Here is a 13,258-nt window from a genome sequence, read left to right as displayed (position 1 = left end):
CAAGTCACTAGGCTTTTGACTTGTAAGTTTTGACGTACATGCGTTACACTTCAGTGCAAATTTTCCTCTCCTGCACTGAATTTTCCTTATTTTTCTCTGCAGGAGCATATGTGCAGTCTTGAAATGCCTAGCACCCTACAAGCAATAAGTTCAGCAGCTATCTCAATCAATCGTCAGTTATGGAAATCGAAAGATCGGGTTGAATCCTTGTGAATCAAGTCACGAAAAGTACAAGAATCGGCAACAGACCATGGGCCTATTTCTCCAGTGCCGACCCTTCTATTCTATTCTATATGCTTAAAGTTTGTGCACATATTGGCTTATTAATACTCAAAATAATTCCTAATGTATAGTGATGGCGTAACGAATAGAATTTGGTACAGAACTTCAAAAGAATAATCCGGATGCTCGGAATTCCGTTTTTAAAGTAGCCTAAATTTTGTTGCGTTTATTATTTTTGGGAACACTTTTCCGCCACATTTAGGGCATGCTCTCTAATAATAGAACGACCATGATTTTGGTGTGAAAATTATCTTTATTTTCATTGTGGTGCGTACATATTTAATTGTAATTTGTAGCGCGACCTTTGAGGCGTGTGAGAAGGCTCGTGTTGATGTAGCAATGTTGACCGTCACTCCAACGTGTGAAGTAGAAAGTTCATTAGAACAATTTCATTGTAAAATGTAATGTTTTTGATTGATGTTATCGAGGAGAAAGTTTCAGGTAGTGGCTGCCTCAAATTTGCACGTACTATACGGCTTTTGAACTATTTTTTGTAGGAAATTTTTGAGTTGAAAATATGCTCCAGGTTGTAGGTAAACCCTGCAATATTACTGTCAGAAAAAAGGTTAAAAAATATAACTCAGTACTCACTGCAGTGAGTGACAGAGAGCGCATTTTCTCGTCAACGAAAACTTGAGGTCACGGACGGACGGACGGACAGACAGACAGACGGACATGGCGAGCACAATAAATCATTTATTGCACAAATGAGAAAATGCGCTAAAAATGACAAGACTGACGTCGGTTAAAATGTCCCTGTGTATAACTCAAGTTAACACGACGCTTTTCCGGTACTATTGACTTATATTATTAAACCGAAGTAAATAATTTTAATTAAGTTGAACGCGAGCATTAAACGCAGTTTTGGCAGAACTCTCATCAAACTATTTTAGTGAACTAATGTAAATAACATTTTTTCAGATATTTTCTCATTCACTTGAAAATGCTAACTCATATAATTCATTCATCTTTAGGGGGGAGGAGTTAATGCTCATTCATTTTTCTTATGCTTTATTGAGTATTTTTACAAGTTTTTGCCGGTCATGCAAAGTCTGATTGTAAATCTTGTACCTATATGTTGTAAGTCTTTGAAAATCGTAAATGGCGAAAACTTGCAGATTGTGCAATGTTTTGTCTTGTAGAAGCTGGTATAATATTTATAAGCAATTTGTAGGTAAACCCTGCAATATTACTGTCAGAAAGATGGTTGAAAAATTACATGACTGACGTCGGTTAAAATGTCCCTGTGTATAACTAAAGTTAACACGACGCTTTTCCGTTACTCTAGACACGTATTATTAAACCGCACACTGTTAGAAAAATTCCACGTAACGGTATTACCGGCGTTTCAGTGGCCGGTCGGCACGTGAAAAGAAACACCGTGTCGCCGTTTTTATTCTAATTTAACACTAGAAATCCGTAAAACATCTGATAAAAGCGGCGAAACAGTTTATTTTCACGGGGCCACCGGCCACTAGGAGGCCAGTGCATGGACCGTTTTTTCACCGTTTTTTCTAACAGTGCACTAAATAATTTTAATTGAGTTGAATGTGAGCACTGAACGTAATTTTGGCAGAACTCTCATGAAATTATTTTACTGAACGAATGTAAATAACATTTGTTTTGGATATTTTGTCATTCACTTGAAAATACGAACTCATATAATTCATTCATCTCTAGGGGGGGGAATGCTCATTTATGTTTATTTTGCTCTATTGAGTATTTTTACAAGTTCTTGCCGGTCATTCAAAGTCTGATTGTAAATCTTGTATGTTGCAAGTCTTTGAAAATCGTAAACTGTCGAAAACTTACAGATTGTGCAATGTTTTTTCTTGTAGAAGCTGGAAGAATATTTATAAGCAAACTGCTAGTCGTATGCACATGATAATTCTTACTGCAATAAAACGAAAAAATGTTTTTAACATGGGGAACGTTTTTTACCATCATTGTAATTAAAAATTCAACACCTCAGTATTTTGTTCAATAGTCGCGTTTATTTAACATTCATCGGTTGAAGTGTACATATGTGTGGCTTGAAGAAAGTCTCCACACGATGATGAAGTGCAAAAAGCCTTCTTTAAAATTTGTCACCATCTTCTTTCAAAAAGTCTTCTTTAAAATTTTTTCGAAAATCCTTCTTTAATTCAATCCAACTATATAGGGAGGCTGGGCTGTAATGACGCATATTTTTTAAGTTACGTTTTACCGCCTCATTTAATTTTTACGTTGTGTAATTATTAACCGAGCTCAATTTTTGTTATAAACACAATTTTCTGATTATTGTATGCTCAAGACGCCCATATAATAGAAGCAATATAGAAGGTGCTGCTTTTGTCTTCAAGCAGCACCTTGAAGCATGCACATGAGATTTGCATTAAGCATTTATCATGGGTGCCTCGATCATAGGGTCACTAGTTTACGCGCTTGGTCAGTATAGTATATACGTCAGAGAAATAGTTATGTACAATAACAATACTAATGAGTGTCACATGAATAGAAATGTAAATCGCGCATCAAGTGCTACTAACACTTTTTTTTGTTTTCGAACAATACGCTGCTGAGAGTCTCGTTATTCTCAATCATCCTTTTCCACTCTTTATAAAGTTTTAGTTTTTTACCTTTTAGGGCAAATAATGATGAATTTGATGTGAGGAGATGTACTCTATTTCTGAATATACTCTACTAAATTTACGAATGTAATTTCGCATTAAATTTTTTTTTAAAACCCGACCTATATCGCGTATGAATTTTTCTACGGTATCTTATTTGTATATTTTATATATTCTTTATTTAATGGTGTCTTACACAATCTTTATTTAAAAGTGTCTTATACAATCTTTATTTAAAATTGTCTTATACAATCTTTATCTAAAAGTGTCTTATACAATCTTTATTTAAANTTTATTCGATTATTAATAACGAGCCAGACGCATGACATTCTGTCTCTTATACACATCTAGATGTGTATAAGAGAGTGAAGTAGGGTGGTTGAAATTTATATGGATGCGATTTTCGAATTTGTTAATTTCCTGATCAGTAAGACGTGCAATTTTTATGCAACTTGCAATTTGTGTGAGATGCCAGACATCTTGTTCAATTTATCCAGTTAGTTTGCAAGCATTGCTTAGGTTACTCTCAAGGTTATTTGAATAACCACCCTAAAAAATACGTTAAAAACAGTTGAGTTTTCACTTTGACTTTATATACATTTTTAAATTGTTAGGATGAACTGGTATAGAAGCACCGGATAACATTGGAGAATGAGCCATATGATCCATGGAGTATAGCTTCAAAGCATATGCGTGTGCTGTTGGTTGTTTATTCAGAATAAATAGTTTCGAGATAAATTTATCGATTTCACGTTTCAATCCATAGTGTTAAACAAGTTCAAATATTTCGTACATTTCAATAGAAATTCCTACATCAGCAATTTTCTTTCATCACAGAACCATCGGTGGAGGAGGAGTTCCAGCAGAATTCCTCTGACCCGAAGCATCTCAGGCTTACATCCTCTAGAGCAGATCCCGACAGTGTTCAATCCTCGTGAGCGAAGAATGAGCCAAAGCAATGACAGCAGCGACGACGAGCCCACTCACTGCTACTGGCCGCCCCTCAACCGCCCCGTCGCTCCATGTCCTCCGTACACAGATTTTAAAGCCCATCATCCCCAGCCTTGCACACGCGTCCAGGGCGAGATCTCGCCGGCAAGTGTATCGCCTGTGCAGAGTAACGACGATGAGCTACCACCGCCCTACATCTCCGTGTCCAACTGCCACCCTCAACCTGGTGCAGGTTTCAGCGGTACAAAGATATCCTCACCACAACCAATGCCCAATTCTCCCGAAGAACCAATTTTTGCTAACGTCGTCATCGGCACTTCATGTGAGTTTTCATACCATGGAATGTCTTGCGTTTTTTAGTTATTATTCTGAGTCAGACCTATTACTATTAACGCAACTTCGAACTCGCTGTAAAATAACACGTTTTGGTAAAATGATACAAAAGTTTTTTTAACATTGTTTTCATATTCTTGGATTTAGGAGTATAATCATAACCGTAGTGACATAAAATAAATTTTTCTTTCAGGGAAAGGAGCGGAATCTGAATCGAAAAACTTGACATGCTTGCGAAAGTTTCCTCGATCGAAAGCGTCCGACATACCTAAAATTCCTGCGCCTGTCTCTCCACGCAGTAGATCTAGACACTCCAAATTGCACTGTAGGGTCGAGCGACCACTACGTAGAGAGAGAGAAGATATTAGAACGAAATCTTGTGCCACTGAGCTACCGCTGGATGACAGTAGAATAAAAGAATTGAGTTCATTCCTGCCAGACTCTTCTCTGAACGACATGAGTCCACCTCGAAAACTTGCACCCAGTCCACCTATCACAGACGCTGCGGCTCCCAAACCCAAAGACTTAACTTGTTCTTCTCCTTATTCTTCTGCTACAAATACATTGTCAACCACTCTATCACCGTCTCATCAATTGAATTCTGCAAGTCCAATCTCGTCAACATCTCCTTCCCATTCCTTTTGCTCATCGCTGACATCAGTTAGTCCTCATCGTTCCACCATGACGTCTCCCTTGCTCACAGCCACAAGCGAGGTGTCATCTCCTCACCGCAGCTCCGCTCATGTCACCAACACAATCGCAGGCACCACTGACCTCCAATCCTCCGATTCTCCCAGGCATCAACCTTTAATGTATCCTAGCAATTCACCTGCTCGCCGAAAGGCTTCTCCCTCTCGAACCCTTTCTTCTTCTCAGCACCTGACCGTGTCTTCTGCTTCTTCTCCTGCCCGCTATTTCATCCCAGTATGCGGCGACCCAGTGATGTCTCAGGCCGCGGACTGTCCACCGTGCGCTGGTGAAGAGGAATTTGATCGAACGGAGGCTCCTATAGAAGACGCAGAAGGACCTGCTTCCGTAGATGACATGCGGCGCCGGTCTTCGAGTTCATCTTCGTCTTCCTCTCAGTTTTCCTGCAGTAGACAAATGTCAACTTGCAGCAGCGACAGCCCCCTACTCGTGCCCGGCAGTCCCGCGCGACCAGCGCTGCCGCCCAGAGGGGCCAAACTTGAACAAGTCCCAGCTAGACCAAGCGTGAGTTTTTAATTAAGCAATAAAACATCTTCATTAATAATGTATTGTCTTGAAATATATTACGATTTCTAAAAATCGTTTTGATGGCGAACGAAAGCAGATGAGATTGTGGCGCTCGGTGGTAATTGGGAATGATCTTTCACGAAAGTAATATTCTCTTTACATATTATTTGATATGTAAAAGTGCAAGATGCTGTATATCTTTTCTTCTTCAAGGCTGTTTCAGAAATCATATTACTAAGCCAAGACTAATTCAACTTGCTTATTTATGAACAAGTTTTATTGTTATTCTCAAGAACTGAATAGCTACTAATTTCTTGCCGTTATAACAAAAACTTTATACGAGTATGTTTCTTTGTAATTATGGTTATTTTAAGTGTGCGTTTCGTTTGATGTGTGATCGCAGAGCGCCAGCAAACCCCCACCGAGCTTGCCACCCAAAGGAGTGTCTGCCCCGGCGCCTCCTCTACCCCCCAGCAAGCTACGTCGCCAGGAGTGATGTGCCACTTGCTACTCCAATTAAAGTAACGATAGGAATTATACTGTGAACTGTTAAGCATTATATTACTACTATTAATCGTTATGGATCAAAAAATGCCTAGCTGTGGACACATTATGCTATAATTACCAACCATGTACTTGGTTGATTAGTTCAGTATCGATGAGAGTATTCAGTAGGTTCGTTACTGCTATTGTGAGAAATAATTGAGCCGTAGAGTATGAAAGTACATTGTGTAGGTAATGCAAATTTTGCAGTAAATAGCTCATTAATTACTCAGGACCATTGCAGTGCTTGTAAGCATATACTCGAGGGTAACGGGAAATATTACAAATAATTTCGACGCGTTAACAGAGCGTTCCATCGGCCAGAACTTTTTTTTCCGGAGAGGAATTCGAAATATTTTGGTATCATTTCTTTGCTGAAAATGATGTGTTTTTTGATGGTTTGAGTTTAGCGTTTTCCTGACAAGTTCTTCATTTTCTCTCTCCCAAAAAAAAAAGAAATTCGTACAGTAAATTCAACAGTGTCTATTTATATAAAAGTATAAAACTGGATAAGTAAGTCATTCATGAATCTCTTTATGATTTGCGTCCAGTATTTGAGAAATACAAAAGTCCTAAAGGAACATTAAAATATTTACCGGAAACGCTATCAATTTCGAGTTGAAGATGCACAATTTTTTATTGTAATTACTTTCTTAGCTACTTATGAATCGGTTTGCTATCAGCGCACATTTGAGCGTTCAGTTCGGCTCTTCCTCCAAAGATTGTTCAGATTTGTTGAATCATCAGATAATGTAAAAAAGTAAAAGATTGAATTTCTGTATGAAGTGCTACATCACACTTGTTTGCTGTAGGAAGTGCTACATCACACTTGTTTGCTGTAGGAAGTGCTAACTGCTACATCACACTCGTTTGCTGTAGGAAGTGCTACATCACACTCATTTGCTGTAGGAAGTGCTACATCACACTCGTTTTCTGTAGGAAGTGCTACATCACACTTGTTTGCTGTAGGAAGTGCTACATCACACTCGTTTTCTGTAGGAAGTTCGTAAATTTCAGTCGTAACGGGAAAATTCTTAACCCGAAGCGTGCGGAGACATCTCAGGGTTGAGGCAGATATATTAGAATACGGTATTATGTTAACTTCATCCATCATTTAAGCTGCTTTTTGCTAAATTTTCTGCAGGCAGTTTAATGTTGACGCTCGTTTATTAGTCGCAATTCACTTGAAATCACAAATTTTAATATTTGTTTCGGTGCAACTTGGAGGCCAAGCTTTCCCTTAACGCGATCCAGCGGGACGGTTGCTCTGACACCGTCAGCGGTTGTACATACAAGAGGCGCTGTACAGAATTTTGAGTACATTCATAGAATCACCAAAAATGATGATAATTTGCTGATGATGTACATAACTGTTATGTGGTGGTAATTAACGTTTATGTATTTGTAATGACTTGAGTTTCAGGTAATTGTCGTATCGCTCTTGCGGTTCACTACGACCAGAAAGCGTGCAGTTCCTAAGATCGTGTGACTGAGATGACTTCAGCTTGTGTCGTAAGCAAGGTTTCGGCAGACTAAAGTGAAATTTTATTTACTGTATAAATTCATGTATTCGACACGAAGGTCAAATGCTAATTAAACACACACAATTTTTTCAAATATGTCTACTAAAAATAATCAACATTTGAGTGGATCTAATGTATTCTCAGTTGCCAAATAACTGTCAACATGATTAGTGTTGGCACTATCAGGATGATGAGTGTTGACACTGTCAAGATGGTGGGTATTGACACTGTCAAGATGGTGAGTGTTGACACTGACGAGATGGTGAATGTTGACACAGTCAAGATGATGAGTGTTGACACAGTCAAGATGGTGAGTGTTGACACTGTCAAGATGATGAGTGTTGACACTGTCAAGATGGTGAGTGTTGAAACTGTCAAGATGATGAGTGTTGGCAGTGTCAAGATGGTGAGTGTTGACACTGTCAAGATGATGAGTGTTGACACTGCCAAGATGGTGAGTGTTGACACTGTCAAGATGATGATTGTTGACACTGTCAAGATGGTGAGTGTTGACACTGTCAAGATGATGATGATGATTGTTGACACTGTCAAGATGGTGATTGTTGACACTGTCAAGATAATGATTGTTGACACTGTCAAGATGATGAGTGTTAACACTGTCAAGATGGTGAGTGTTGACACTGTCAAGATGATGATTGTTGACACTGTCAAGATGGTGAGTGTTGACATTGTTTCTCTGAATATTTGTCGCAATGGTCGTTTTAACGAGAGCCCCGGCCGAGCGATAAATTTTAATATAAGATTATATTAAATATGTTCATCAAGCTTTCGTTCTGCGCATAAATTCAGAACAATATTAAGTTACTTCAAAATTTAACGCAGCTTATAGCAAGCAGTTCCTAGGAAATTGGTGCTCTCCGTAATAAAGAATAAAAAACTATGCGACTTTCAGGCCCAAATTTTTGTAGCGAAATCTAATTTAATTTTGTAGAAGGCTAGAGCGTCCTGAAGGGTTTCTCTGTCCTGGTGATATTAGAATTAGGATTCGTGCATGAAACATTAGAGGAATATAGGTACGGATTGACTGAAGAAGCCGAGCACAGCACAAATAGATAACTTTACCAGATAATGTACTAGTGAACAGGTGACTTACGCCCTTCATAAGTGTTAAGAAGCAGGGACTTGGGACTTTGAAATTCTCGTAATTTATTTTCTCGGAATTATTTTGTGCAGTCAATGTGAAGGTTCAACTTTTCATCTCGCCGTTAGGCTGATGCTCATTATTTTATGAGGACTAATAACTTCTAATAGCAAAAAATTTTTTTGTGGATCGCTTCCAGCCGAAACTATTAATTTGTTTTGAAGTCTAGCAATACAACGTCGAGATAAAGTGGTCAGAATATTCTCTGAACGCGTTTCTCGATCGGAACATACAAGCTTAGTATTCTTTGTTACAACATTTGTTAGGCGAAATTAGAACAAGAGGAAGAGATTTCAAGAAAATGTATTATATTGTATTAGTGATCATACAAATGAAAAGCAGAGTATGTAACTATTATTTATTGGTAAGATTCTAAAAGGCTAATAATTCCATGTGCTGGTGCATGTATTCTTGTACAGATTTGACAGCTTAGCTACATTAAGTAATACTTTGGTCGATTTATCTATATTTCATGGCAACGTGTATGTTTGAAGCTCTCATTTTTGTCCGGGTGTCTTAACTCTTGGATAATTTTAGTGCAGGCTGCGTGGGGAAGTTAATTAAAATGAAGGTCGTCGATTAAACGCATTTCTTTTCGTATCGTGAATTGTGTTTATACGTGCAATCAGGTAGCCGTGGCAGGTTGCTGGTAGCAGATGAGTGGTGGTGCATTAGGGTACGCAGTACGCACACAGTGAAAGCAGGTTGCCAGCGTGCTGGTTACCTGCTCAGGCTGGCTCCTGAAACCATAGAATACAGAAGCCTATTCGTACAGGTTTTCACTGTGAACACTTACATTATTACCCTATGTTCATTCTTGTGGCAGGTTGGAGCAGGTTGCCCGCGCGGGCAAACCTGCTTTCACTGTGTGCGTACCCTTAGTATTGGCAGGTTGCTGGTAATTGGTGGCAGGTGTTGGTGAGCGGTGGCAGGTGCTGGTGAGTGGTGGCAAGTTGATGATCTCTCACTCAAAAATGAATATTAATACTTCACAGTAGCCCGCTTATTGTCTAATTTTTTCAACTAAATGAGTGCAACAAATAACATCGCTAGGAACTTTCGGACAGCTGATCGGTCAAAGGGGGATGGCTGAAGATATACTTATTTATATAATCGTTTATACTAAGCATTAAAATAAATTTTGATCAGATTTACTAATTATTATATCCTGTGAACATCATTCTTTACATATTAAATGCCAATAAAAATTGTAAGTATGAAACACGGTTAACAAATAAATTGAAATAATCATCAGACTGTCTAATGTACATATTTAATCAGCAGACAACGCACCGATAATTCCAGTCAGAAGTTGTTTACTAGTAACAGTCCATTGTAAGGTGAGTTGGCTCGCTGTATTCAAGTTCAACTTTCTCTATCTTTCGCCGCCGCACCTGAAGTTCTATGTCTTCCAGAAGTTCCAGAACTTCACGGTTCGCTCGCTCGGCGTCACTCTCCGCGGTTGCCAAATTTTCACTGAAGTGAAGAAATTTCTCGACGCTCACCGCTGGAGTTTGCGGACGGTCGCTTGGCAGCAACGAAACGACATCGCGTGTCCGGCACAGAGCGCTAAGTGTGAGACGGTCGGGATAATCCAGCACCGCTTCAAGGATGGCATCCACTTCGCTGGAGGCCGCGGCGTTCGTCAGCGTGCCATTATCATCATTTTGCCTGCTGTCTTCAATACGGTCATCAAGGGTTCTTTCAACCTCGGCATTTGTCCGACACGATACCAGCAATTGGTGACCAGCATCGTCACTGGTCGAATTGTTATTCAGTTGGTTTATCTTGCATTGCACCAACCCCACGCTGCATGCATCAGTTTCACGGAGATGTTCACCCACCGCCTTGGTTCCGCTACCAACAATTGCTGTTGAGCTCTCCAGTACAACACTCGCTTCATTGCTGCTGGTGGGAGGAACGGCCAAGCCTGGGCCGGTAGAAGTTGCTGACTCTTCTATTTTGACGCGTTTTGCCGTTTGCTCAGTATCCTTATTATGGCTAATAAGAATATCCCTTAACGAGTGAGTTAAGCGTAATGCTTCTCTTCGTATGGATGTCACGGCATCAGTGCTGCACTGCATTATACACCAGACGCTTCCGTCCGAGCAGAAACTGTAAAAATCATACCAATTTGCTTTAACATTGCCAAAAATTTGTCAAATTTTATAGATCGAGAATTTTCTTCATTTGTGTTTAAATAACATTTTTCAGAGGACTTGCTTTGTCAACTTTAGAATGTTTTCCTCTAAATAAAATGATAATTATTTCATTCAATAATTAGATCCTATCCATAGGAATCCCTTATTTTAAAACCAGTTGATATTCAATAATCAATCACTGACCAGTTAATAGCTGTGCTGGAGGGCCTGACATTCTGCGCGCTGCCCTTTACAGCTCCTGGAATGTATTTGGGATGCCTTACAAACTATGGATTATAAGCTTCAATATTAAAACTGACATGACGTGAGAAGTTTAGTTCACTTTCAACAATATATCTAAGTGGTAAACAATTCAAATTTGACTGCGTTTGAAGTGAGTTGTTAGTTCGACAGTGACAAATAAGCTTGAACTCACCAACAGAAGCGCTGTTTATGTGAGCTTCAAGGTACTCGAAGGCAGCGAGTCTGATGTTGTCGCTGTCAACGCTGCAGAAGTGCTGGGCGTGGTGAAGGGCAGTGGACAGACAGGCTGCCGTTCGCTTTCCCCTATACAGACAGCTGCAATTGTACAATATTGTTAAAACTTTGTTTACCCTATACTGAAATTTCTATAGCTCAGAGTATGATATCATCGAACGAACTGTGAAAACTTCTTGAGCGTTGCATATTAGAGGCAAGTATAAAGAAAAGTGAAAAGTGACAGTACGATGAAAAGTGTAAAACTGATATTCTCACAAGAAATAGCGTTTTAACGAAAAGGGGAATTTCCTTCAACCAAGCAATAATAACGAAATTTATGATACCATCCATCTTCTTAGCTTTTTTTAAATCAAAATTTTCCTAAGAAACACTAATTTCAATAGCGAATGCGTTTGTAACAAACAACGGATTTTCTCCTTTGATTTCTATGAAACATAAATATTATTGGAATGAATAAAAGCATTTACAATTGATTATTTGACGTAAAATGATGGATGATTCTCACCAGCAACTGATGTGAAGAGTTCGTAAAAATTGTAAGCAGCTGTTCTCATTTAAATTTTTACAGAATGCATTTTATATTAAAAAATGTAACTCAGTACTCACTGCAGTGAGTGACAGAGAGCGCATTTTCTCGTCGACGAAGACTTGAGGTCACGGACGGACAGACAGACAGACATACATATAGCCTCCATCAGCAGCTGAGCAGCCGTACACTGCACGAAGCTCTCCGTGCAGTCCAGCAGTGCTTCTGTACTGCGCTGTATGCAGCCTGAGAACAACTCCCTGCGGTACTCTGCAAAGATTGAATGCATCAATGATGATTATCATGACCGGGCAGGCGTTACCTTAACATTTCAAATTTTAGGGTAGTTTACATTGAATATATAGAACATGAGAACATCTTTTGCTATAATTATTACTATATTTAGTCCACCAAGATAATTAGGATTTGTAGGAACAATATAGTTAATTCACGCAGTGCTAAGACTGGCGGCACAATACTACGTTACGCCAGCACCTGATATTTTTGTACTCAAAGGAAACTCCTAAACATGAAGCATAAATAGCTTAATGTTCCTTCTCTGTTAACCCATAACTTGAAGGGAAAATAACTCGATACTTCTGCTCTTTCAACCCATAACTTGAAGGGTAAATAACTCAATACTTCTGCTCTTTCAACCCATAACTTGAAGGGGAAATAACTCAATAATTCTGCTCTTTCAACCCATAACCTGAAGGACAAATAGCTCCATATTTCTGCTCTTTCATTGCATAACTTGAAGGTTAAATAACTCCATATTCCTGCTCTTTCAACCCATAACTTGAAGGGTAAAAAAACTCAATACATCTGCTCTTACAACCCATAACTTGAAGGTAAATAACTCAAAACTGCTCTTTCAACCCATTGTCCTCACTCTGGTAAGGTAGAGCAGGGAAGAGCAATCGGAGAGCAGAATCTCGCACCTCCCACGCTGCGTGACACAAGCCAACCTCCACCATCTGCAGCATATATGAGTATTTAAATATATGAGTAATGAATATAAATAAATAAATAAATATGAGTATTAAATATACGCGTATTTAAAGCGTGACACAAGCCAACCTACACCATCTGCAGCATATATGAGTATTTAAAGGAAGCTGGTCACGTTCCTCAACTCATATTCTTGTAAAAATTGTTAATAATATGAAAAAGTTCCAGTATGTCATCAAATATTGCAATATTTTCCCGTGGTTCTTCTGTAAACGTCAAGTAGTACAACGTAAAGAATATTCAGTACACTGTATATACAGTGGGGGGAAATAAATATTCGTACACTTGAAAAATCGTATTTTAATGTATGTAAGTACACAAACTTAACAGGAAAAGTGATTTGTGAAGAGTTCGTAAAAATTGTAAGTAGCTGTTCTCGTCTAAATTTATACCGAATGCATTTTATATTAAAAAATTCAACTCAGTATTCACTGCAGTGAGCGACAGAGAGCGCATTTTCT

At 38.9% G+C, this 13,258-nt stretch overlaps 2 protein-coding genes across 2 annotated transcripts; one reads left to right on the top strand and one right to left on the bottom strand.

The window, feature by feature from the left end:
- The first annotated feature begins 3,732 nt into the window (after positions 1-3,732).
- Positions 3,733-6,373, top strand: LOC108664329 (uncharacterized protein PB18E9.04c). The gene is made up of 3 exons (XM_018150905.2): positions 3,733-4,164; positions 4,369-5,387; positions 5,794-6,373. Exons 1-3 carry the CDS (start codon positions 3,837-3,839, stop codon positions 5,884-5,886), a joined length of 1,440 nt encoding a protein of 479 aa, XP_018006394.2. The 5' UTR covers positions 3,733-3,836; the 3' UTR covers positions 5,887-6,373.
- Positions 6,374-9,809: 3,436 nt separating this feature from the next.
- Positions 9,810-11,332, bottom strand: LOC108664328. Its single transcript, XM_018150904.2, has 3 exons — positions 11,196-11,332; positions 10,964-11,018; positions 9,810-10,733 (listed from the first exon to the last, which is right to left on the bottom strand). The coding sequence occupies exon 3, from the start codon at positions 10,700-10,702 to the stop codon at positions 9,938-9,940; it is 765 nt and encodes a 254-aa protein (XP_018006393.1). The 5' UTR covers positions 10,703-10,733; positions 10,964-11,018; positions 11,196-11,332; the 3' UTR covers positions 9,810-9,937.
- Between the last annotated feature and the right edge of the window lie 1,926 nt (positions 11,333-13,258).

The sequence above is a fragment of the Hyalella azteca genome, unplaced genomic scaffold (genome assembly GCF_000764305.2).
Source record: "Hyalella azteca isolate HAZT.00-mixed unplaced genomic scaffold, Hazt_2.0.2 contig17640, whole genome shotgun sequence".
NCBI lineage: Eukaryota > Metazoa > Arthropoda > Malacostraca > Amphipoda > Hyalellidae > Hyalella > Hyalella azteca.
This window is presented reverse-complemented; position numbering and strand designations above follow the sequence as displayed.